General features: G+C 39.2%; 1 protein-coding gene across 1 annotated transcript in view; it reads left to right on the top strand.

Annotated features, from left to right (window-relative positions):
• MET (MET proto-oncogene, receptor tyrosine kinase) overlaps window positions 1-27,045 on the top strand; it is a 114,990-nt gene extending 87,945 nt beyond the window's left edge. Inside the window, exons 12-21 of the mRNA XM_036103937.2 lie at window positions 1,148-1,294; window positions 2,859-3,015; window positions 3,217-3,357; window positions 6,249-6,479; window positions 8,623-8,703; window positions 10,554-10,735; window positions 13,315-13,424; window positions 14,624-14,789; window positions 24,600-24,736; window positions 24,845-27,045. Of these exons, the coding sequence (XP_035959830.1) occupies window positions 1,148-1,294; window positions 2,859-3,015; window positions 3,217-3,357; window positions 6,249-6,479; window positions 8,623-8,703; window positions 10,554-10,735; window positions 13,315-13,424; window positions 14,624-14,789; window positions 24,600-24,736; window positions 24,845-25,055 (1,563 nt within the window). The 3' untranslated portion in view covers window positions 25,056-27,045. The remainder of the gene's footprint in view (window positions 1-1,147; window positions 1,295-2,858; window positions 3,016-3,216; window positions 3,358-6,248; window positions 6,480-8,622; window positions 8,704-10,553; window positions 10,736-13,314; window positions 13,425-14,623; window positions 14,790-24,599; window positions 24,737-24,844) is intronic.
• Window positions 27,046-27,697: the final 652 nt, after the last annotated feature.

Consider the following 27,697-nt stretch of genomic DNA (forward strand, 5'->3'; position numbering starts at 1 on the left):
CACTGTGCTCATTAAGTCTGTGTTGTTGTTTTTTTTAAGATTTTGTTTATTTATTTGACAGAGAGAGACACAGCAAGAAAGGGAACACAAGCAGGGGGAGTGGGAGAGGGAGAAGCAGGTTCCCCACTGAGCAGGGAGCCCGATGTGGGGCTTGATCCCAGGACCCTGGGATCATGACCTGAGCCGAAGGCAGACGCTTAACGACTGAGCCACCCAGGCGCCCCTGTACTCATTAAGTCTTGATATGAGAAGTTGTGCCTACATTTTCACTTCTTTCCCAAGGATAATTATTGGTTTCTTCAACAAAATGTTGCTATTTTTTAAATTCAGTTAACTAAATATGTCAAGTTGCAAAATTTCTTTTAAATCCTCATGTAACTAAGTGTTCAAAATAATGTAATCATGCTCTGAAATCATAATGAGGGTCATATAACATCTCAGGAATTTCTGTAAAAATGAATTTATTTATGTGTAAGATTCAGCTGTGCAGGAAGGATGACAAGAAACTGCCCAACTCAAACACAAAAGGAATATATTAACATAGATCAATTAGTTCAGAATCTCTGGAGATGGGACCCAGGCATCAGTATTTTGTAAAGCTCTCTCAATGTGATTCTAAAAGTAAAGCCAAGGTTCAGTGTCACTGCATGAGGCAGTGTCAGTGCAACAACTGCATCTCTAAGTTATTTCCCTTTTGCCAACCACTGATACCCCCTAAAGACATTAATAAGGTGATTGTGGGTAAGAGGTCATTTGATGGAAGGGTGTGGAACAAAAATCTCTCCTTTGCTCTAAAATCCAGTTTGATAGAAAAGCTATAAGGGCACCTGGCTGACTCAGTCTGTAGAGCGTGCCACTCTTGATCTCAGGGTTGTAAGTTTGAGCCCCACATTGGATGTGGAGATTACTTATAAATAAAATCTTAAAAAAAAAAATCATAAAAAGCAATATGCTGTGAATCCTAATTAGTGCCCCCAAATGATCATGCTCTCTCGCAACTATCCAAATTCCCATGCAAATGAGTATCATAAAATCATATGTCTTGGCAAACAACATGGCCTATGTTTGCAGTATATTTATGTTCTTTCACAATTGTTAGCATTCCTACAAAACTGTGAAGTGTTAACAACCTCTTTTTTTCTTTCAGGGAAATGATATTGACCCTGAAGCAGTTAAAGGTGAAGTGTTAAAAGTTGGAAATAAGAGCTGTGAGACTATATACTCGGATTCTGAAGCCGTTTTATGCAAGGTCCCCAGTGACCTGCTGAAATTGAACAACGAGCTAAATATAGAGGTGGGATTCCTGCATTTCTCTCATGATGTAAACAAAGATGCCAGTGTAATTATGTCACTTGCAGGCTTAAAATAAATCATTAAAGCTCATTTGTGTGTTGGCTTTGGCTCATCAGCTCAGCCTCGATTCTTAGTTGTTATTTTAGAATTAGTGAGTTTTTGTTGAACTGTCTCCTTCCCAAGCTTTAGAGGGTGGATCTCAAAAGTCCTTCCTAGGCACACTCCCTCTCCATCATGCCCCACTTTTGACAAAATTTATTGTAACTCTCAGGAGGGATAAGGGCACACCCCTCAGTGCCCTCCCCCCACCTCTTTGTACCAGGAGGCCAGAGCCAACATACTGCTGCTCTCCACAGTGACCTCAAATGCATGAACAAAGTAAAATAGGAATTAAACTATTGTAAACTTCTTTCATGTTGCACCATACAACTCACACATTTAAAGTGTACAGTTCTATTACCTTATTAATTTTTTAAATTATGGCAAAATACATGTATCATAAAATTTGCCATTTTAACTATTTTTTAGTGTACATTTCAGTGGCATTAATTACATTCACAATATTGTGCAACCATCACCACTAATTCCAAAACTTTTTCATTACCCCAAAGAGAAACTCTGGAACCATTAAGCCATACTGCCATATTCCCTCCTCTTCCCCAGCCCTGGGTAACCTCTAATCTATTTTCTGTCTTTATGAATTTGCCTATTCTAAATATTTCATGTAAGTGGAATCATACAATATTTGTCCTTGTGTGTCTGGCTTATTTACTTAGCATGTTTTCATGGTTCATACAGGTTCTAGTATGTGTCAGAACTTTATTACTTTTTAAGGCTGAGTAATATTCCATCATATAGATATACCACATTTTGTTTATCCAAGAATGAGTGAATTTTAAAGGATTCCTGAAGTCTTCTAAAAAGTTATAAAATGGAAGGGGGGGGGAGAGTTATGAAATGGGAAAGTACAAAAATATTATAAAATTTAAGGCTGAATCATGATATCAGAGTTTAAAATTCAAAAGGACCATAAATCCTAAAAATCATACCATGTTAAAGCCAGAAGGATCCTCAAAGATTTCTTCTATGTCTCAAAACTGAAATAAAAATATTTTGCAACTTTATTATTCCATGTGATTATTTACCTTTTATGGGAAGTCTTCTCTGCCCCCTACCTAATCCTTCAAGATAGAGTAAATGTCCCGTGGTCTCTGATTATTCATACTTCTAAGGTATATTTCATACTGTGTTATCACTTATTTATGTTTGTCTCCCTTTCTATAATTTAGTTCCTCAAGACCAAAAACTGGGTTTTATTTATCTTTTTATCCCTAATACCTAGTTACAAGTACAAACAAAAGTACTTTAGGGATCAGTAGCCCCTAATTATTTGAACACTGAAACAGAATTGAGGAATATCTTATTGCTCTGAAGGCAATTATGTCACTTCTAGGACATTAATAACCAGCTGGTACTTTGGGTCCAAGGAGAGTGATTCAACCTGTGTAGTATATTTTGTATTTATCATGGCTAACTTCTGACTTTTCTGTATTTGTCATTTTTAGTGGAAGCAAGCAGTTTCTTCAACCGTCCTTGGAAAAGTAATTGTTCAGCCAGATCAGAATTTCACAGGATTGATTGTTGGTGTTATCTCAATATCATTAATAGTCTTATTATTACTCGGGCTTTTCCTGTGGCTGAAAAGGAGAAAGCAAATTAAAGGTGCATTTTTTTTGTTGTTACTATTTGCTTTAAGAAGTTACCTGAAGTATACAGTCATTACAGTTTTAAAATGCCGTCGATTCATGTGTGTTGTTTTATATGCAATCCACAAACCCATGAGTTCTGGTCACTGGGTCAGGGTCTACTGGGACCCATAATAGCCAAGTCTTTAATGAGCTCTTTCTCTCTCTCTGTTTTAAGATCTGGGCAGTGAATTAGTTCGCTATGATGCAAGAGTACACACTCCTCATTTGGATAGGCTTGTAAGTGCCCGAAGTGTAAGCCCAACGACAGAAATGGTTTCAAATGAATCTGTAGACTACCGAGCTACTTTTCCAGAAGGTATATTTCAGTTTATCGTTCTAAGAAATACCTATACATATACCTCAGTGGGTTGTGGCATTGTTGTTTATTTTTGGTTTTGCCTTTATATTTTTATAAAAATAAAAAAGAAGTATTTACCTCTTCTTTGGCCAAAGAAGTATTTAATTTGACACAGAATTACATGGCTCTTATTTTTAAATGGGCTCGTGTACATATTACATTAGATCTTTAGAGTCTTTAAGTTTTCTTCTCACAAAAATGTTAATTTTAAAATCCATTTGGGCAAAGGTAAGATGTTTATCATCTGAGTTCAATGCTAAGAAGTTGTGAAGCTCTCTTTAACAACCCCAGAAGATTTAAGATACAAAATTTATATTTATTTAAATATAAGTGGGCACTGATACTTTTTTTTTTTACCTGTGAATCCTCAAGCATTAAAATTATACCTTTAGTATCCCCTTAAAGGATTCTCAGTGAGCTGTCAGTACACAGCCTTTTACGCACCAACATTCCAGGACTTGAATATATTCTGAGTCTTATCCAATAAAAACCTTCAGTCATGCCATTTAAAAAGGAGTGGATAACACCCTCTGCTTTGCAAAACACTAGGCCTAATACTGGTCAGGTTAACCAGAGAATTTCACATTGTTTTATTTCAAGTCTCCTGGTAAAAGCAAAATGTCTGTATTGTATCTGCTTCTTTATCTTTAGAAGTTTCAGGACGTGAGTCAAGTACAGGCACTTCCCTGGTTGAATATTTACCATTGGACAAATAAAATGAGTCACAGGTGGTTGGGGATACTGGAAAACTAGAAATTGCTCATCAAAACAAGTACAAGAGCAATGAGGCACTTCATATTTTAACTTTTTCAACCCTCACGGCCTCTCAGTTTTTGAAGCTTACATTAGTTCTATAGAGATACACATAAATACTGTCTTTGCCCACATGATTCCATTGCCTTTGAAAATACATGCCCTTAACAACATGAACAAATCAAACCCAGTTTATAGCTTTGAAATTTACATCTATTAGTATTTTATATTCACACTTAATAGCTCTAATCTGAGATCATTATAATTCACACGTATTTTTTTTTAAAAAACTCATTTAATCCTTCAACCTTGTTACTGAACAAACCTCTTTCAACATTGCTGAGAAGCTTGAGTTTCATCATCTTTCCTACATTGAAGCTGAACTTTCAAGACATGGAAAAGTAAAATAGACCAAAGAAGGTCATGAGAGATGAGAATGAGGGAATGCGCAGCCAGCAGCTAATGAAGAGGCAGCTACACAGCATTCCTCTCTATGTCTGGTGGAGACAGCCTCCCCATCAGTCTTCTGCAGACCCAGAATTCTCTGTGGCATTACAACAGAATCTCACACCAGTGGTTTAAATTCGGGTTTGCACGTGTTTGAACTTAGCCTATGGGCCACTAGAATTTCTATGCAAGAGGACTTTTTTTCCTGTATCTCACCAAGGATTTCCCTCAGTCTCTGTACCCTGAGAATTTAGAACTCTGATCTCCAGGTGCAAAGGTTTGGAAAGTGAGGTGAAGGAAATGAGCTCAGAGAGGCTTATTTGCATTTCTTTCCCCTGGGGACGTTTTGAAGAGCCTGACTCTGGGATTAAAAGAACCCCAGCACCCAGCTAAGCTTCTTTCTTCCCTCGCCCATCCAACATTCCAGGTACTCACCTGAGGTTCTGCATCCTTCCTTTAAGGATGTATCTGTCCTATCTCCAGTTAGTTACTGTAATTATAAGTGGCCCCCAAAGCTTTTGAGGAACAACTGTTGAGATTTACTGCTTTAGCCAAGTTGATATTAACCAAACTGTACACTATGGAAAATACTAAGAATGCTTAAACGGGGTTAGGAATAGTCGGAGTACCATCAACTTTTTTTTATGCCCCTCTCTCAAGTTCTGACTTTCCTAGTCATTTGCAAACAAGCTATATTATCTTTTAATGCCAACAGGGACCCTCCCAAACCCTCTCGCCTCTCCCCATGTTATGTACTAATATACTTCAACTGCCTAGTTCATCTTCATCAGTTGCAGATATGATGCCCTGTCCCTGGTGTTTGGATTCCCAGTGGAAAGGGCAAAGCATCTGGTGGCTTCTCTGCCCTGTTTCTCACTAAGAAATTTATCTTCAGCCCCACAATTTCTTATGAAAAAGCTTCACCTTGCAGTAGAAAACCTTGCCTGAGGCTCTAATAGAGCTTTGGTTGTAAAGATCAACTTAGAAGGAATGCTGATCCCTTTAGAAGTGCCCTCAACTAAGCAGTGGGGATGGCACACTAACCCAATTCTAGCCTTCTCTGAACAGGGGGATCCCATTATATCTGGCATCATCACCACACAGGGGAGAGTTTACCAGTAATGTGAAAAGCCTTCAATTCTGAAATTTTAACCATTATATATTTCTAATTTCACTATACTATACTTTTCCTTGGCCAGGAATCCATATAGATGTTGAGCAATACAAATTAATTCCATTAACAAACGTCTCTCAAAAGCAAACTACTTTTGCTGCTTCCCAATCTTAAGAATATAGTATATTAAAAAATAAACCTCAAGCATGGCTTTTTGCTATATATGAAAAGAGAAATGTCTAAGGAAATGAGAGTAAACAAGGTTTCAAAGTTAATGCTTAGTTTATTTAAAAGAAAATTTATACACATTTTGTTCCAACTCTTGTATATGTAAGCCAGTATCTTTTCCCAAATTATCATTTTTATTAAACCAATTCCTTTGTAAAGGCTCTTTCTAGCCTCATTCAACGACAAAACTACCATTCCTTAAATTATAAAATCCAGACTTCGTTATTAATTTAATTTGTTGCCCTGTTGTAGTCTCCACTAAGTGAGGTTTCACTTTGTTCTCTAATAATTTTGCTTTACCTTGCAGACCAGTTTCCTAACTCATCTCAGAACGGATCATGCAGACAAGTACAGTGTCCTCTGACGGACCTGTCCCCCATGCTTACTAGTGGGGACTCTGATATATCCAGTCCATTATTGCAAAATACTGTCCACATTGACCTCAGTGCTCTAAATCCAGAGCTGGTCCAGGCAGTCCAGCATGTAGTGATTGGGCCGAGTAACCTGATTGTGCATTTCAATGAAGTCATAGGAAGAGGTAAGTATTTCCACTCAGCTTTTTGTGAAATACAATTTTCCAGTAAGCATTTTATCTTCTGCCTTTGCAGATTAGGAGCTTAGACAATGGTGAAAGCAACTGACAGAGCAGTGATAACAAGGCACTTGATTTCTGTTCTGCAGAAATAGGGCCCTACAAATCATATCCATGGGGACTTGCCCCTGTGCAGGGAAGCAATTTGATAATCTCCTAAACATAAGAAAAATAAATCACTTTCTTTCCTCATCTTTTTCATAATGGCAACTCTAGTTTCTTGGAAGGTGCAGTTTACTTCTTTATGAAAATCATAAGTTCCAATATTTTTACTCATATCTTCCTCTAGTCTTTCTTTACCCTCAGAACAGTGACTAACTCTATGAAGTCCTGGTTTATAGCAGTTTGTACCCCGCTGGACAGCATCAAAGATGGAATTTATAGCATTCCCCTGATCTGAAGCAACATATATCATCTCTACAATGCACTCCAATTTCTTTATACAAAGAGGATGAATATTTGTAATAAGCCAGCCAGAGCAGCAATAACAGCTTGCATACACAGTGTTTGAGGAAATATTTAGCAGGAAAAGAAAGCAAGCAGAAGCCAGGAAATGAACTGCGCTCTTCTCTTTTTTTCTGAAAAGCTTTTGCCGTTGATACTGAATGGCCTCTGATCCCTTTTATTCTGTATGTGCTGCAAAAGGTAGCAGGCATCTGCCAGCATGATGCAGAAGAAGCTGATGGGACAATGTGCCTTATAGGAAAACAAGGCTTTCCCATTTTCCTGTGACAGCACCCACACATTCTTCTATAACAGATTCCAGATCTTAATCCTTAGCACGTTCCCCTTCCCGAATAGTAGCTGTACTGTTAACAAGCCTGTTTTACATCAGAGTAGTACATAGTTCTATTACTAGCCTATAAATCCCAGAAATTGCACCAGTTTTAGAGTATGTGGCCTCACCAATTATGTTCTAATTCTATACATCGTAAAAATTAGAATTTTTAATTTTCATCAGTAAAGGTGCTAAAAATGGCAATTATTCCCCTAGGAAGTAGTAGCCATTAATGATTCTGTAAATATTAAGTATTATTTATTTATATGTTTTTCCCAGTAGAAAATGAGCCCTCAAGAGCATAAGTTTTATTTTATTCATCTTTACATTACAAAAGGGTAAGCTAATGCCTGACACTCACATACTAGGAACTCAGGGAATCTTGGCTGGATGGATGAATTAATTAATGAGTGACTTACACAGCTATCAGACATTTGGCACCTCTGGGGAAAATTACTGCCACTGGATGAAAGGCTCCCATTGGAAAGTGATGTGGCTAAAGCCAGAGAGAACTAGATGGAATGACTCAGAATGAATTTGCTTCATTTGGCCAGTTGGCTTTCAGTTTTGCCAACCTGGATTACGTATTAACCGGTGACTAATGGGGGAAATCCTTATTCTATAATGCTGATCTTATTTCTAATGGTAACATTTTTATTTCAGTTTAGTTTACTGGAATAGAGGGAGCTTCTTTTATTGCATTTCTTCATGTGATAAAACCTTATTTTCACATTTAAAAGATATTATTTGATCCTTAAAAATAATAAATTTCTTTTTTAAAAAAGATTTATTTAATTTAGAGAAAGAGCATGCGAGTGTGCACAGTGGGGAGGGGCAGAGAGAGAGAGAGAATCTTAAACAAATTCTGCAGTCAGCACAGAGCCCAATGCAGTGCTCAATCTCATGACCCTGAGATTATGACCTGAGCTGCAACCAAGAGTTGGATGCTTAACCAACTGAGCCACCCAGGCGCCCCAAAAATAATAAATTTATTTTATGAGGCAGATGTTACTCCTGTGTTCAGTGTCCGCTGTGGTTGAATATTTTGCTATATTAGCCTTTAATAACAGTTACATCACCTAAATTTTTTTATCATGTATTAAATAATCATATTGCTTATATCTTAGGGTGAAATACCTTACATCTACATATTTTACAAACACACACGGTGGTACAATTAATCAGTAGTATAAAAAACACTGCGTTTTTTTTGCCAGGTGGGAAAAAGAAGGAAATAAAGATCATGAAGGGCTTTGCAAGTAATAATTGCCTAATTAAAATGTAGCACTAACCAAATTCCCTTTCATGTAGGACATTTTGGGTGTGTATACCATGGGACTTTGTTGGACAATGATGACAAGAAAATTCACTGTGCTGTGAAATCCTTGAATAGTAAGTGATATTTTATTTAACAATGGAGTACACTTTCATGGTTTACTAATAAATAGTTCATAATAAAATGTTGATTTATACTTTCCCTTGTGGAAAAATCAGCTACTGCTGGAATTAGGGATCTAATCCTGAAAATTTGCTTGGTCTAAATTCTTATTAAAATATTTCCTCAGAAATTATTTCTCAGAGCCTTCATAAATAGGAGTTTGGAGAATGACGTTCTTGGATGAACTGAGTGTCATTTAACTGTGTTTGGCTTATAATATTTGTTTTGCAAGTGACATTTATGGAAACTATTGGAAACATGTTGGCACATACAGTAGTAATGACTCATTTTACCCAAAGAAATTACTATATTTATTTTTTTACCACAACTTTCATTAGACTTAAAAATAAAATAAGACAAACAGGAGAAAAATATGCCAGCAGAAACTGAAAAATCATAAGTATGGCAATATCTCATTTATCTGCATTTTGGGGGGGAATAGGGTATTCTACATAAATGAACTTCCTAAACAAGTGATACTTACCCCCTTTCAATGCTAGAATTTTTTTTTTTAATTTTAGATGTTATTGAGGAAATATTTGTTAAATGGAATGTATACTCTGTTTAAGGAGCAGGGAATGCTTTCAGATATTAACTAAGATTATTGATGACCTGGAGCCATAATTAAGGCATAAATCTTGTGCAACCCAATGTACTCGTCATACTAGAGTTTTCCTGGCGCCACCTTTGCTGACAGGTCTCACATGCCAAGTCAGTGTGTTTGCCTTTTCTACCCATATTGCTAAATTTCTGCTTATAATTTGCAGTAGCCTGAAAACTGTTAACCGACTATCTTACAAATTTTTATCAGAATTAGTAAGCTATTAATGCACAAGTGAAAAGTTTTCTTCCAAGATAAGTTATTGCCAGAGTATTTCAACCTTTTTAACATAAGTCCCCATGCTGAGCAGTGTTCTATATGGTTGATTTTGTTGGAAGTCTGACCACAATGTAATTAATGGGACAGCTTATATGAAACCTAAATACAAACAGTGAAGGATTAAGAATGACTGTCAGTAAATCTGCCTCACAAGATGGCACTACTGCTCATTGTACTCAGAACAATCCTAACAGCAAGAAATCCTTATCTGTCCCTGGTGTGCGTTAATCTCTATTCCATCCACATAATCTCTATTCCATCCACATGAGGACTTCCAGGTCTCAGAATGTATTGCATTGTAAAAAAAAAAATATCATCACCGACACTGATACTAGTCAGATTAATAAATTAAAGGTCATTAACCTTTCATCAATGCTGACTAGTGTCAGGCCCTCAGGATCTCTATCTGGACATGATTAGAAACTGTTATACAGAAAAGTCTACTTAGATACCATATGACAACCGTTGGTCTTCAAACCCTCCTCTTCCAGGGATCGGAAAACTCTGGCCCAATGATTGTTCCATTGATAATTATCTGTGGCTGCTTTCGCACTCATTGGCAGAGTTGAGTATTTGCAACAGAGGCCAAATGGCCCACAGAGCCAAAAAATATTTACTGTCTGGCCCTTTATAGAAGTTTTCCGACCCCTGCCCTAGACAGTCACTGCAGAAATGGACTGGCCTGCTTCCCTCTCCTTTTTCCGTATGAGACAAACTAACGGCTAGAGTTTGCAGGTGACTTGAAGGCACATTACAGGGTAACATCATTTACTCAAATGTATTATTATTAAACACTCTGAGGATGGGATATCAGGACAAGATTCACCCGTGTGGTTTTACATTCCATAACTCCCCCAATCTGAACTTGACAAAGTGTTTATTGGTCCATAATGACGTTAATGTCTCCACTGCTGGATTTCTCAGGAATCACTGACATAGGAGAAGTTTCCCAGTTTCTGACCGAGGGAATCATCATGAAAGATTTTAGTCATCCAAACGTTCTCTCGCTCTTGGGAATCTGCCTTCGAAGTGAGGGGTCTCCACTAGTGGTCCTACCATACATGAAACATGGAGACCTTCGAAATTTCATTAGAAATGAGACTCACGTAAGTATATTACCAAGCTTACTAACTGGTAAACTAGCTGCCAGCCAGCCAGCCTTCCAAAAGTTCCTGTTTTGAACCTTTTTAAAAGCATTTAGTTAAAGAAGCACATGTAAAATGTTTGCACCGTTCAGATATATAGAGCTTGATTCAATTCACTTGTACCTCAAGATCCCCTATCCTGGTGGGAAGATAGTGGTACTAGAAAGGTTTCCCAGGGGCATTGATGCTTACCTGTCCTGCGAGCTGCCTTGATCTACCATCCCTCTGATATGTATATTTAATCATCTTTGAGTCCCTACCATGTGCCAGAAACAGCAAAGCACAGAGGCCAGAATGAGGAGCAGCCCACATGGAGTTTTAACTCTAGAAGGCAAACACTAAAGAATTAATTACAAATGAGTCCCTTAGTATTCTTCAAACTTACCACCCACTCTCCTAACTCAGGACCTGTGCATTTGCTGTTCCATCTGCCTGGAACACTTTCCCCAACATAGCCACATATGCCACTTTTCATTAGCTTCAGCTTTTTGCCCTAATGCCATCTGTTTTATTTCTTAAATTCCTCATATGAGTAAAATCATATGGTATTTATCTTTCTCTGACTGACTTATTTCACTTAGCATTATATACTCTAGCTTCATCCACGTAATGCAAATGGCAAGATTTCATTCTTTTTGATGGCTGAGTAATATTCCAGTGTGTGTGTGTGTGTGTGTGTGTGTGTGTGTGTGTGTGTGTGTGTGTGTGTACCACTTCTTTATCCATTCATCAGTCAGTGGATGTTTGGGTTCTTTCCATAATTTGGCTATTGTTGAGAATGCTGCTATAAACATCGGGGTGCATGTACCCCTTCAAATCTGTAGTTTTGTATCTTTTGGATAAATACCTAGTATTGCAATTGCTAGGTCATAGGGTAGTTCTATTTTTAACTTTTTGAGGAACCTCCATACTGTTTTCCAGAGTGGCTGCACCAGTTTGCATCCTCACCAACATCTGTTTCCACTATTGTTAAATTTAGCTGTTCCAACAGGTGTTAAGTGGGATCTCATTGTAGTTTTGATTTGTATTTCCCTGATGGTGAGTGATTTTGAGCATCTTTTCATATGTCTGTTAGCCATTTGTATGTCTTCTCTGGAAAAAATGTCTATTCATGTCTTCTGCCCATTTCTTAACTGGATTATTTCTTTTTGGGGTATTGAGTTTGTTAAGTTCTTTATAGATTTTGGATACTAGCCCTTTATCCAATTTGTCATTTGCAAATATCTTCTCCCATTCCATTGGTTGCCTTTTAGTTTTGTTGATTGTTTCCTTTGCTCTGCAGAAGCTTTTTATCTTGATGAAGTCCCAGTAGTTCATTTTTGCTTTTGTCTCCCTTGCCTCCGGAGATGTATCAGTAAGAAGTTGGCTATAGCCAAAGTCAAAGAGGTTGCTGCCTATATTCTCCTCTAGGATTGTGATAGTTTCCTGACTCACATTTAGGTCTTTCAACCATTTGGAGTCTATTTTTGTGTGTGGTGTAAGGAAATGGTCCAGTTTCATTCTTCTGCATGTGGCTGTCCAGTTTTCCCAACACCATTTGTTGAAGAGACTGTCTTTCTTCCATTGGGTATTCTTTCCTGCTTTGTTGAAGATTGGTTGACCATATAGCTGTGGGTCCATTTCTGAGTTTTCTGTTCTGTTCCACTGATCTATGTGTCTGTTTTTGTGCTAGTACCATACTGTCTTGATGACTACAGTTTTGTAATATAGCTTGAAGTCCGGAATCATGATGCCTCCAGCTTTGCTTTTCTTTTTCAAAATTGCTGTGGCTATTAGGGGTCTTTTGTGGTTCCATCTTATTTCTAATGCTCTGACTTCTGGTTCCTTGATGACCTTGGAGGACCTGACCTTCCCAGAGCTAGCAAATTCCCAGAGATAATAAACAACTTAAATTCCTTCTTTCATAAGCAAACCAACCAATCCAGAGCCCATGCCCCAATCACCTCCTTTAAAGAATTCTCACACTCTGAGACACTATCCACCTACTGTAATCACTTCAGGGCCAGGTACCAGACAACAGCAGATAGTCCTTACACCCCAGAACCTGCTGAAATTATTCAAACTAGCCAATCCTAAATCTGCCTCCCTTTCCTCAGAAACCACAAAACAAGCTCTTTCCTATGTTTTCCCCTTGCTCCCTCTGCCTCCTAGACCAACCCTGGTGCTTCCCTGTGTAGCCTTGTTTGGCATGGCGTGCCCCCTCCCCTTGGGAATTGTGAGTAACTAGCTATCTTTTCAATGGCAGTGGTCTTCCATCTGTTGGCCCCACCATACCAGAATGATTTTAAAACACTTGAATTTCCCCATCTGGAAAATGGAATCCACCCTGAAGAAGTGTATAAGGATTAGCCAAAATTCACAAAAGCATCTAGCCTGGTGCTTTGCAAATAATAAATACCTAATAAATGATTGCTGTCATCAACAAGGCACAAGTTACTGTTTGAAACAAGATAATTCTTATAAACATTTCAGAATTCTGAGATCATAGCTAGATCATTAGATGCTTAGCTTAATGCGTTTTCAATTCTCTTTGATTGCAGAACCCGACTGTAAAAGATCTTATTGGCTTTGGTCTTCAAGTAGCCAAAGGCATGAAATATCTTGCAAGCAAAAAGTTTGTCCACAGAGACTTGGCTGCAAGAAACTGTATGTAAGTATAAGAATCTCTGTGCCCACAGTCGAAATTAAGTGACAAAGAGGAATCTGTTTCCCACTGTTGAAGACTAGTGAGGATGTGTTCTCTTCTTATGCAAAAGTCCTTTATTTCTGTCACAGTTTTAAATCGATATGTAAGCACTGGGGAGGTAGGTGGGGCTTTCAGGCTTTATCAAATGGAGAATTTAAAAGGAATTCTCCAGAGGGGGTCTTAAACAGCTGTTGTGTGCTTTTGCTTTTCTTTTCCCTTCCCACCAGTAGCCCCCAATGTTGTGGTTTCACACTGCATTAGTGTTTGGGAGGGAGAATTTGATCTTCAGCATTTTACAGTTGAAAGGAGAGGGCTGGTAACACAAATACCAGCATATTGCAACTTCCTAAGACTGGATTTGAAGTCAGCCTGCAGAAGCCCTACCAAAAATGGTATTGGGGAATGAATATACAAAGAGCTTTATTTGTGTCTGGCTGCCTGAGCTGTATAATTCAACAGTCAACAGTTTGTAATGGATTCACTGCTTTCCTCACATGGCACTGATGCATGACTTATGGTATGTGTGACTGAGAGAGCTGTGCTATTAATTTCCTACCTTGGTTTGGGTCAATGTAACAACATAAAAGCCAGCTTAAACAAAGGATGCATGGCCTCAGATAGCGGAAATTGGTTTTTGTTGAGCCTTGCTGTTTTTGTTAGAGGCTTTACTAGGTATCCTATTTCTCTGTTACCTCAGTGATGGGATATATGAGTTTTATGTAATAACTTGGCCCATCTGAGAAAGAAAAGGTAGAATAACAGTCCTCTGTCATATCTCCCCCACAAAGCTGAGCATTACTAGTAAAATAACAAATGGAGATCTGTGATTGCTTGGGGTAGTCAGTTGGCATACTTGATCTAGCAACAAAGGAAAGCTAGGAAGGGGACCAACCTTATTACCATTAAAGCAAAAGGGGTTTTCTTATGCCACATCATTCATTGATCTCTTTCCTTGGCCTGTTGAATTTGTAATATAAATGGCGAGCATTTTTATTCAAGAATTCCATTGTAATTTAGTGTTAATCAGTAGAGGCCAGATGAAGCCCACTCTGCAGAAGTTATGGATTTCAGATATGAAGTCCTTGTTCTGACCTGTAGATATTTAGCATCACTGTAAATTATTCTGTTTCAGCCACCAGTAATAAGTTTTGTCCTTTCCATAGGCTGGATGAAAAATTCACTGTCAAGGTTGCTGATTTTGGTCTTGCCAGAGACATGTATGATAAAGAATACTATAGTGTACACAACAAAACAGGTGCCAAGCTGCCCGTGAAGTGGATGGCTTTAGAAAGTCTGCAAACTCAGAAGTTTACCACCAAGTCAGATGTGGTAATGTACTGATCATCCCTGACCTTCTCCTCTTTTACTTTCATACCCAACATTCTTAGTAGTTTTATGGCTATTTTATTTTTTCAAAAAAGGAAACCTTCAACACCACTAATTTCAGTTACTTCGTAAGTATAAATGACCTTGATTGTCTAACCCATAGTTTGTTTTCATAAATTCATTCGTTTATCAAAAACATTTGTCTAGCAGGGCACCATCCTAGGTCCTTAGGAAATCCCAGAGCTGAACCAGGCCTGAATTCCGTCCTCCAGGAACTTGGGCTCAGCAGAGAAGAGAAGGCATATCCATCAATAACTGTCACACAAAGTAGACTGGGATTAGTCCAGCCACTCATCGCAAAAGGGCAGCTGAATTCCCCCTCAAGAAATCTGAAAGCTATACCTGAGACAGGCCTAGCAGTGAGGGCATTATCCCTGCACCCAACTAGAAACGTGCCCTTCTTGGTGCCTGGCTGGCTCATCGGTAGAGCATGTGACTCTTAATCTCAGGGTCGGGTGGTGAGTTCAAGCCTCATGTTGGGCGTGCAGCCTACTTAAAAAAAAAAAAAAAAATCCAGAAATGTGCCTTCTTTATCTACAAAGGTCATCCTCTCATCGAACAAGCTTCAAAAGACGTGCACTGCGTCCTGAGGGTGGGAGAGACACTCACCTGGGCAGCCAGATTCCTCACTTCCCTTCCACCTGGGAGAGGAGGTGGTGCTTGGTATAGGCCTTAAAGGATAGAATGGGCAGTGAAATAAATACCAGTCCAGGTGAGGCCAAGGGGCAGGAAAATATATGCATCTTTAAAGTTCTAAGGAAACAGGAAGCAGTGGATGATGTGGCAAAAATAGAAGGCACAGAGGGAAGTTCTGAGGATAAACTGGGAAAAATATATTCATCCTAGATCATAGAGGTTCTTGGAAAGCAAACTAGGGAGTCTGGAATTTCTTCTCTGGCCATGTGGAAACAGTAAAGTGTAATCAGATAACACTACAGTCTTTATTCTGTAAGAGAGAATATTCTTTATTCTGTTGTGAGAGGAGTAGATGCAGGAAGATGAAGTTTGAGGTAGAACTTGAAATAATACAGAAACTGTAGAACAGAAAAGAGATGGAAGGAAAGGCATCTCAGAGATAATAACAATATTTAGCAAGAAATTGATAAAAGTCAAAGATGAGCAAAATTATATGCTAGTGCAATAACACATACGTGAAGCAAAGGAGTAAAAGCTGGTTGATGAGGAAAAATACCAATTGATGCTTGAACATACGGAGTTTGACTTGGGAGTAAGTCATCCAGGCAGAAAGGTCCATTGGGCATTTGGAAATGTGGATCTGCAGCTTGTACAATCTCGTTAGTTATCTTATTCAACTCGGGCTGCCATAACAAAATACCACAGACTGGGTGGCTGAAACAATAGACATTTATTTCTCACAGTTCTAGAGGCTGCAAGTGTGAGATCAGGGTGCCAGCATGGTTGGGTTCTGGCGAGAGCTCTCTTCCTGGCGTGTACTGTGTCCTCGTGCAGGAGAAAGAGCAAGAGTAAGCTCCCAGGTGTCTCCTCTCATGAGGGTACCAATGCCATCGGGGGGGCTCCACCTTTATCTAAATTAATTACCTCCCAGAGACCCCACCTCCTAAAACCATCACACTGGGAATTAGAGTTTCAACATATGAATAGGGGTAGAGGGTCTGCAGTTCAGTCCATGGCAGAGGTCAAGGGTAGAAACAGATTTTTTTAGAGTCCAAAAACAATTACTCAGGAGAACCTACACATAGGAAATGAGGGAGAAAAGCAGAGAGGTAGGAGACCTTGGAGAAGAGGCTGTCATGAGAGTGAGAGGAAGAGAAAGTTTCAGGAAGAAATGGGGTATGGTCATCAGGGTCCACTGCTACTCAGTACACAAAAACAGTCTTGAAAGCTGAGTGATTTGAATGATTTGGGGGTCTAGAGTGGGCTGAGGAGCCTGGGTGTTGAATGGGATAGAGAGTACTCCTACTCTATTTGCACGTAGTAAGTCAAGAGGACTGTGATGTGTGGAGGTAGAGAAACATGAATTTTCAGTCCTTGAAGGTAACAACTGAAAAGGGAAAAAATGTAAACTGGCGACATCAGCAAACAAGGTAGGCAAAAAATAATATTAATGGAGGACATAGACTTCAAAAGAGAAAGCGTTGGCAGCTATTGAGAGATGACAGGGGACAGGGATCTGAGTATGGCATTGGGAAGCAAGCAGTCATCTGCCCTCCTCCCTGTGAGTCAGCAGGTTTCAAAGACACTGTGGTCTTCAAGTGAAAGCAGAGTTTCAGTTCCTGAGGAAGCGGGGGAGACATTAAAGACTAGGTTGAGAGTGACTGGGAGTTTGTTTTTAATAAATGTGTTACAGGACATGGTGGAGGGATGGGACTTTGGGGTGGATAAGATTAATAAGAGGATGTAATAGTACATGATGGAGTGTAATGCCTGCGATTTTGATCCTGAAAGAGATGAAAGAAATGAGTGCTGAAGAGGTAGGCTGGGAAGATGTTAGTGATGGTGGCAGGTGAAGGCATAAGGTAGGGAGAATTAACCTGTCCTCAAAGAGCATACATTCCATCCAGACTCTTAGTCTGCCATTAAGAACCAGACCAACTCTTACAACTCAGTAAGACAAAATAACTCAATTTTTTTTAAATAGACAAAAAATTTGAATAGACCTTTTACCAAAGAGATATATGAATAGCTAGCAATAAGTACATGGAAACATGTGCCCACACAAAGACTTGTACATGAATGTTCACAGCAGTATTATTCATAATTGGAAAAAAACCAGGAGCAATCCTAATGTCCATCAACTGCTGAATGGATAAGCAAAACATGTCATTTCTATACTATGGAATAATACCATTCCACTATAAGGGAACTACTTGCTAATGCCTGCTACAACATGGATAATCCTCAAAAATATTAGGTCCAGCAAAAGAAGACAGACTCAGAAAGACTGTATATCGAATGATTCAATTTATATGAGATTTCTAGAAAGAAGGCAAAACAACAGAGACAAAAAAATAGATCAGTGGTTGCCTAGGACTGAGGACAGGAGCAAAGATTAAAACAGGCATGGGGAACTTTCTGGGATATTAGAATTGATCTAAAAACTGAATTGTGGGGCTGCCTTGGTGGCTCAGTCAGTTAAGCAGCCAACTCTTGATTTTAGCTCAGGTCATGATCTCAGGGTCATGAGATCCAGCCCGGCTTCAGGCTCCATGCTCAGCGGGGAGCCTGCTTGAGATTCTCTCCGTCTCCTTCTGCCCCTCCCCCTGCTGTGTGTGTGCACGTGCGTGCGCTCTCTCGCGCTTGCTCTCTCTCTCTCTCTAAAATAAATAAATAAATCTTTTAGGGCGCCTGGGTGGCTCAGTTGGTTAAACAGCTGCCTTCAGCTCAGGTCATGATTCCAGTATCCTGGGATCAAGCCCCACATGGGGCTCCCTGCTCAGCGAGAAGCCTGCTTCTCCCTCTCCCACTCCCCCTGCTTGTGTTCCCTCTCTCGCTGTGTCTCTCTCTGTCAAATAAATAAAATCTTTAAAATAAATAAATACTGAATTGTGACAATCGCTGCACAAATAAATACACTAAACATCGTTGACTTACACTAAAAAATAGCAAGTTTTATGATACATTAATTATATCTCAGCAAAGCTTTTAAAACAAAACAAAAAAAAGAACCTGATGAAATCTTGAATGTTCAAGACAAGAGTTGGGATTCTGAGCTTTTAGACAAGCCCACACACATGTTACTACCTCCACACACGGACACATAGCACAGAGGCCAACACTTCTCAGACAGCAACCATAACTCCAATACTTGACTGGAGATTTACGTAAGCTTCCGTAGACACGAAGCGCTATGTCTCTCTCCCTTTCATTGAAAGATACTGTATTGTACTATATAAAGGGTGAACATGTGTAATCCATAGGCAGTGCTGCTTTGGCAAATGGTTATTGACTGCATGGGTAAATTTGCATTAACTTTAATTTCCAAGACAGCACAATCTTTTGAATGTTGACATGGAACATTTCCAAAAGCATGTGATAAGCTTGTATGTAGAGATCTACCTACAAGCAAACACTTGCCTGCTTATAGAAAGGTCCACTTTCTCACAAATGCCCAGATGGAGTTCAGCTAAAATCCGAAATTCTCTTGAAGCCCATTCAGACAAGATAGAAGTGTCACTCTGTTTGCAGTTTCTCATACCCAGTCTTATACAGTGTGTAGCACTTAGTACACGTGCTTCGACCAACGTCAGTATTGACTTCTGAGTTGTTCAACCAGCAGGCTCTTTCACCCTGCATCAGCACTTACCATTGTCCACCACCCCTTCCTTCTCAAAATGTCCTCCTCCTTTGGTTTCTGAGACACTGTACCATCTGGTTTTCCTCTTGCTTCTGGGTTATGTTTTCTTCAGTTTTGATGGCTTCTCTTCCTTCTCGCACATCCTACATGCAACTGTCACTCAGGGTTTTTTTGGGTGGGGGGTGGGGGGAGGCCTTTATGTATCAACCTCCCTCAACAATTTCAACCATTCCCTTCCTGGATTGTTTTCATCAGCATCACAAAGTTACCATGTTCAAAGTCCAGTTCTTTCCCACCAACTGTCAATTCCTCACTTCTTTATTTCTGTTAACCGCATCACCGTTATGCAATATACCAACTCTACCCTTTTTAACGTACACTTCGTCAAGTTTTGAAGAATGCATACAGTTGTATGACCACCACAGCTAGGATATAGAACAGTTCCGTAAGCCAGGAAAATTTCCTTGTGTCCTTTGTAGTCAACCCCTAGCCTATCCTAGGACCTAGAAAGCACTGGTCTCTTTCGTGTCTCTACAGTTTTACCTTTTCTAGGTGTCATATAAAGGGAGTCCTACAGTAAATAGCCTTTGAGTCTGTCTCCTTTCACTTAGCATAATGCATTTGAGAGTTATCCATGTTGTGTTAGTAGTATCAATGTATCTAGATGTTCTCCCTTTTTTTTTTAAATTGTGGCAAAAAACACATAAGAGAAAATTGACCATCTCAACTATTTTTAAGTGTATGGTGCCATAGTGTTAACCAACAAGATACATGTTGTTGTGCAACTAATCTGTACAACTTCTTCATCTTGCAAAACTGAAACTCTATACCCATTGAATAACTCCCCATTTCCCTCTCCCGACAACCTATCTGTTTCTAAGAGCTCGACTACCTTAGATACCTCATATAAGTGGAGTCATGCAGTATTTGTCTTTTTGTGACTGGCTTATTTCACTTAGCATAATGTCCTCAAGATCCATTGATGTTGTAGCATATGACAGGATTTTTTTAAGGTTAAATAATATTTCATTATATGTATATACCACATTTTCTTTATTCATCTGTTGATGGACATTAGAGTCGCCTCCATATCTTGGCCATGGTGAATAATGTAGCTATGAACATGCATGTGAAAATATCTCAAGATGCTGATTTCATTTCCTTTGAATATATACCCAGAAGTAGGATTGCTGGATCATATGGTGGTGGTTTTTTTGGTAGTTTCTATCTTTAATTTTTATACTGTTTTTCATAGCAGAGTAATTCATTCCTTTTTACTTCTGAGTGGTATTCCATTGTACAGATGTTCCACATTTTGTTTATCCCTTCCCCAGTTTGAAGGATATTTGGGTTCTTTCCAGTTTTAAGCAATGTTTATACATAGTTACAATTGCTAAACATTTGCTGAAAGGTTTTGTGTGTAAAGGTTTATTTCTGTTGGGTAAATATCCAAAAGTAGGATTACTGGGTTGTAAGATAAGTGTATATATTTAACTTTATGAGAAACTGTCAGCTGTTTTCCACAGTACCTGTATCATTTTATATTCCTAACAGTAATATGTAAGAGCTGTAGTTGTCCAGCATCCTCATCTGCACTTGGCATTGTCGGTTTGGGAGTTTTAGCCATTCTAGTAGGCTGTAGTGGTGTCTCATTTTCTTTTCAATTCATATTTCCCAAATAACTAATAACGTTAAGCATCTTTTCATTTGCTTATTTGCCATTCTTCTGTCTCCTTTAGTGAAGTGTGTGCTCAAGTCCTTTTGCCATTTTTTTTTTTAAGTTTTAGATTTTTTTTTTTTTTAACTGGTTAGTTTATTTTTTTATTATTGAGTTAAGAGTTCCTTATATATTTTGGATTATAGGCACATGTTATCAGATACATGTTTTTGCAAATATATTTTTCTAGTCTGTGGCTTGCCTTTTCATTTTTTTACTGGTATCTTTTAAAGAGCAGAAATTTTCAATTTTATTGAAAATTTTATCAATTTACCAGCTGATAAAATTTTATGAATTTATCCATTTTTTAATCAGTTGTGGGTTTTTTGCAAATTGTATCTCAATTTACCTACTCTTTTTTTTTTTTTAAGATTTTATTTATTTATTTGACAGATAGAGAGCACAGATAGGCAGAGTGGCAGGCAGAGGGCGAAGGAGAAGCAGGCTCCCCGCTGAGCAGGGAGCCCGACGCAGGGCTGGATCCCAGGACCCCGGGATCATGACCCGAGCCAAAGGCAGACACTTAACCGACTGAGCCACTCAGGCACCCCTCAATTTACCTACTCTTGAATGCTCAAAGCTGGCCGTTTCCATTCCTTGCTCGCCTTAGCTATGTCACTTTCTATCACTTTTTATGGCTTTTAATGGTCTCTCATGTCTAATAACTGCCTTGATCTTCACCTTTGATAAAGTTAGACAGAGATTCCTCAGATGAGCTCACTGCTGGTGCTCAGGTATTCAGAAGGGCTGGACCATGCACACACTAAATGTGAATGGCACAGCTCTCCTGTCTAGAAACTAAAACTGACTTCTTTCCATCATTCCTGATGCACAGGCATTGTGCACCTACCTCTCCCTCCTCTTCTCGCTTTCCCTTTCTTTCTTTCTCCCCCCTTCTCTTCCCTTCCTCCCTTCCTTCCTCTTTTCCTCTTTCTCCTCCTCTTCCTTCTTTCTCTCCCTCCTACTCCCTACCCTCGCCCCCAGCCTCTCTCTTCTAGGTCGGCCTCATTCTCCTCCTTCACTGCCCCTCTCCACACCGTCTTGTCAGTCCCAGTCTGTTCCGGGGAGTTTGGAATGTAGGCAGTACTGTGCTTTCCCTGGAAGCTGCCTCCCTCTCACCGCTCCTGTCCCCTGAGTCCTCCAACCCTCCTCTGATTCCCAGCCATTGCCCAAGTCCTATAATTCCTCAGAAATTTACCCAACTCTGCCCCCATTTTTGTGAATTTGCCTCCAGACCAACCTATAGCCTAGACTGTGGGTTAGGAGACCTAATCACAGACAAGTAATCAGCCTCTCAAAACTTTATTTTCCTCATCCTTAAAGCATCTACAAAATCAATTACATTACAGGGTTGTTATAAGAATTAAATAAAATAATCTTTTTTTAAAGGACTGTTCCTGGCTTATTGTATGATATATACTCTTTGGGATATATACCCTAGTTTGACAGTTCAGTTTCATTGGACTCCATGTTGCCAAGATGTAGCACCCCTCACCTATTCTTGTTCAGAAACCACCTCCCCAGCTGGTCTTCTTTTTTTTTTTTTAAGGTTTTATTTATTTTATTTATTTATTTATTTTATTTGACAGAGAGAAAGACAGCCAGAGAGGGAACACAAGCAGGGGGAGTGGGAGAGGGAGAAGCAGGCTTCCCGCAGAGCGGGGAGCCCGATATGGGGCTCGATCCCAGGACCCTGGGATCATGACCTGAGCCGAAGGCAGACGCTTAACGACTGAGCCACCCAGGCGCCCCCCAGCTGGTCTTTTTACGTGAATGGGCTTCTCCTATTTGTCTAAAGAGTAGTGTTTACAGGTGCATCTCCTAGAGCTCAACTGCGGGTCTCATCCCTTTCAGCTTAACTCACTTTCAACACTCAAAAACCCCCACAGCATGGTCTCGTTTCAACCTTATCTATCCCTTGTCCACCTCATCTACTCCACACATCAAGCAGAGTGACCTATTGTTCTTATATGGTTCAAAAAAACACACAAGGACTCTCACCGCTGGGCCCATTCCCTCCATCCAGAATACTCTTCCTGCCCTCACATTCTGTGTACCTAGAAAACAAATGCTCCCCATTCTTCCAAATCTGCTTTACTGTCACTTTCTTCCTGAAGCCTTTCTCAGGACCCCACTATTATCTCTTTGACTTTTCACAGCATTTGTACCTCTTTTCCATTATTGCTCTATATTAGTTATTCTGTCTTACTGTTCTGTGTGACAGTTGGTTGTATAATACTCTTAACCTTGTTAAATCAACCTCAGGCCCATCCAGTAACTTGGACAGTAGCCTACTTGTGCACCAAGTGTCAGTAGATACTTGTTAAATTGATTTAAACTTTAATGCAAATTCTGGAACTTAAAGGCTAACACAATGAAGTTGTCAGAAGTGACTCAAGATTTTCAGTCTTTGGAAACTTCGATTTTGAGAGGCTGCAAGGGACAGCACAGTTATCTAGTTCCCACCTAGGAAAGAGTGTTTTCTCTATTTAGATCAAGGCAGTCAGTGGCCTAGGTAAAGGGTTCTTGCACTTGGGCAAACGAAAGCACCATTAATGGAGATTTGTATCAGCAACACAGTATCTACCTAGTTTCTTCTGGACTGTGGCAGTGTACAGATAGACATGCTTTATTCTCCTGGCTGAATGCTACAAGATGCACTTGCTTCTCAATGTTCTATTTTCCTGCTCTGCCTATCTGGTCTGTGTTCTCCTTTCCCTCCAAACCTCCTTTTTTCTAGGGCCTCATTTCAACCCCCATATGCTTCTTAGTCTGTGAGTGGCCTAGATGTGTTGCTAAGGAAGAGCTGATTTCCAGGGTCTTTGGCCAGCGGTGACCCACACAAGCCGAATTACTCTCTTTGTGTCATCTCACCTTGGCACACGTCCAGGGGGAGATAATATGTATGACCTAGTGTGTTCCGAGTAGCTTTAAATCAAGAAATTGCATATTTAGTGCAGTTTAGTAGACCAAGAAAGACCCAAGAGTCAAGAACTCTTAAATGTTTATCCCCGTGTGAATTCAGATTTATTGGGGGAATTTCTAGCAGGTCACTTAACCTCTCTGTGTCCCTACAATATTCCTACAAAGTACTGATGCAGCTGTTTTATATCAATCTTGTACTTTAATATTTTTAAATTACATTTATTTTATTGAAATTAGTTTTCAGTAGAGAATCTTCTTGCCTTGCAATTTTATCACTTCTGATTTTTAATATGGATTTCTACTTACACTAACTTAGAGTTTGCCTTTTAACATTAACAGTTAGATGTGGTTACATTTCTTTTTTGTTTCTTTGTTTTTTTTGTTTATGGTTACATTTCTTAAAGAGTATTTACATTCATTCAGAAATCTAACAAATTTAAATCTTGGAAAGCTTCCTTTATCTTCTTCTTTTATGAATAATATAAAATTGTAGTGAAACTGTTAGAAAAGAGAAGGATAGAAACTTGTTAATGCTTTGACCCTGTAAGAACCTGGAAACCATACTGTACTAACTGCAGATGACATCTTAATCATCACGTGGACTTCAGATATTCTTTTTTAAAACTTTACATTTATTTATAATCTAAACTTTATCCAATTCTGGTGTAATCATAAAATGTATAGCTTACTAATTGCCTTTAAGGAAATTTTTGCCCCAATGAGCATTAGTATTGAATATGCTAAGCCAAATTTAGTCATCAAGACCTACTGATCACCTTTCACGTTCATACGGTCACAGTCCTCACCTGGATTCTCCCTTCCATTGTTTGACTAGTGGTCCTTTGGCGTGCTTCTCTGGGAACTGATGACAAGAGGAGCACCACCTTACCCTGACGTCAACACCTTTGATATAACAGTTTACTTGTTGCAAGGCAGAAGGCTCCTACAACCCGAATACTGCCCAGATCCCTTGTAAGTAGGAATTTCAACAGAATCTTCTGTCATTCCTATATTCTTTACTTTTACCAAAATGCTTGCCTTCACAATGTCTCTCATAGCATTTCTCCCTTTTTGAAATAGATATGAAGTGATGCTCAAATGCTGGCACCCTAAAGCTGAACTGCGCCCATCTTTTTCTGAACTGGTCTCCAGGATATCAGCAATATTCTCTACTTTCATTGGGGAGCACTACGTCCACGTGAACGCTACTTATGTCAATGTCAAATGTGTTGCTCCATACCCTTCTCTGTTGTCATCACAAGATAACATTGATGGCGAGGGGGACACATGACAGATGGATAACTCACCAGCCCCCTTCTGAGAAACATCATAGACCTCTCCAAACAATAGTCTACATTTCGTTCAATTTTTTTTTCACTGCCTGGCCATTGAAAGGGCACCAGATATTTTTTGCTTTTGCCAAGATTGCACTATTATAGGACTTTATATTGCTATTTAAAATGACTGGATTCTAAGGAATTTCTCAGCCGACAGAGCATCAGAGCCGGAAGCTTTCTCCCATAGCCCAGTGCCCAACAGCAACCCCACAGCTGTGATGATGCTCCTGTGCATTCAGGCCAAAACCTGAATTCTAGGTTGAAATTTAAAAATCAGGATCCTACATGATTTCATATGAGGAACAGAGGCAATGAATTTTGAGGACTTCTTGATCCCAGAAAATTCAGAAGAAATGGTAAAGTCCCAGACAGACGTGGCCCCAGTACCAAGCCATTCATTTAGACTTAAAGTGGTTCAAAGAACTTCCATGTGTTGTATGGTCACTAACATTTTTTATTACTGATGTTGTCATTTGCCCATTAGGCAAACATTCCCTTTTAAATTTTTGTATCACATTCCTTTTCATGGAGAAATATCCATAGACAATGCAGTGAACGTTTCAAAATGGCAGGACATGAAATGTGTTTATAAATTAATAGGTATATTTACATATTGTACATAGATGACATTAAGAAGGTTCTCATAAAGTAGCTTAGTCACAATGAAATAATTAGTTGTCATTTAGAAATCAACGGAGAATGATACTATTCTAATGATTGTGGACATTTAGATGGTTTGTCTGTTGTTGTTTTTTTATGATGACTCTGATTCAAACAAGTGATTTGTGATAAGTGTTTTTAAAGGTAACTCAGCATGTTGTTAAAGCAGAATACATCTGACTAAAAGGTTCATTGGTTCCTATCATGGCTCATGTAGGGCAAAGAAATGGATCAATGGACTGGAAACATTAGCCTCTTTCTCAGGTGGCAGCTTCCCACCCCACAAATAATTGGAGGTGATAAAACTTTCTGGGAGTCCAGTTTTTCATTAGAACATGCTTTGTGGGAAGCAAAACATATTTTACGGGGAAATAAAAGCAACTGAGAGTTCTGGCCATTTCACCTGGATGAACAGTTGTTCTGGGCAGGACTTTTGTAATGTTTTGTTCTGTAGGATCTCGTGCTTACTACTGTATAGTGCATGTGGCACAGGATACTCTGTTTTTGTCAATGTAAACATTTAAAGTATTATATTTTTATAAAAATGTTTATTTTTAATGATATAAGAAAACTTTTGTTAGGCCACAAAAATACTGCACTGTGAACATTTCAGAAAAGGTATGTCAGACTTGGATTAATAAAAGCATAGTTCTCAATGGCTGTAAATAGTGATAAGGAAATGTACTGATTGCCAGTAAACCCCACCCTCATTACATCACCAGGACTTGAAGCCAAGGGTTAACACAGCAAGCTATAAAGAGGGTGTGTTACACTGGAGCCCAATAGCAGAGCTGGGCTGATGTTGCAAGAGAGTTATTACAACCTACACTCTTTGACAGTAGTGGAATTTACCAGAAGAAAACAAGGAATTGTATGGTGGAGACATATTCCAATTTAAATGTTGTTTCAGAAGACTGAAGAGTGATACTAATGCACAAATATTGCAAATGGTGGGTAACCAAAAAAACTCTGCAGAAACAAATCTCTCTCCTAATATCCAGAGATGAACGCATCAAGAACAGAAAGAGCTTGTGGAAACAACCCATCAACAAGACCACACACCTGTATGTACGCTTGAGAAAGCTGCAATGTGAAGACCATGTTTGCTATTTATGAACATGTCCTTCGGTTAGTGTGTCTGGACAGATTGTGAGAGTCAGTGGTTCTTCTAAGAATTAGATACTAGTCACTGCCTATACCTGCAGTTGAGCTGAATGGTACTTTGTATGTTAATAGTTGTTGTTTTGATAAATCATACAATTAAAATAATGTATCATCTTGTTACTGAGAGTTGGTTATTGCTAGTCATGCTTGATTACCTATTCCATTTACATAATGACTGAGGAAGTCTGAGATTGAGTCCATCTGACCATCCATATATGAGAACCTTAGTTAATTCCTGGGCAGCTAAAGGAATTTGCATCCTTGAATCTCAGGAATTCTCTGTCTTTCTATGAGTGGTTTGCCCCAAGTTGCCAAATTACCCACATTTCTCTATCTTTCAACTGCTAGAGCACCTGTCTCCTCCTTTTAGCATGATGCTCTTCTCCAGCAAGCTGCAGCTTGGACCAGAAGCTATAACAATAAAGCTGAAAACCCATAATTGGCAGAGAGATATCTAGTTGGGTGTTGGAGGAGAGAGGCCTTCTTAGCCCCTTAAAGCTACTCTATCTAGGGGTGCCTGGGTAGCTCAGTCGTTAAGCGTCTGCCTTCGGCTCGGGTCGTGATCCCAGGGTCCTGGGATTGAGCCCCACATCGGGCTCCCTGCTCCGGGAAGCCTGCTTCTCCCTCTCCCACTCCCCCTGCTTGTGCTCCCTCTCTTGCTGTGTCTCTGTCAAATAAATAAATAAAATCTTAAAAAAAAAAAAAACTATCTACAAAGGTTACCAACATTCAGGAGCCCCCAGCTACTAGAGAACATACCTTCAGGTTATCT

This window comes from Halichoerus grypus, chromosome 12, assembly GCF_964656455.1.
Source record: "Halichoerus grypus chromosome 12, mHalGry1.hap1.1, whole genome shotgun sequence".
In the NCBI taxonomy this organism is placed as follows: domain Eukaryota; kingdom Metazoa; phylum Chordata; class Mammalia; order Carnivora; family Phocidae; genus Halichoerus; species Halichoerus grypus.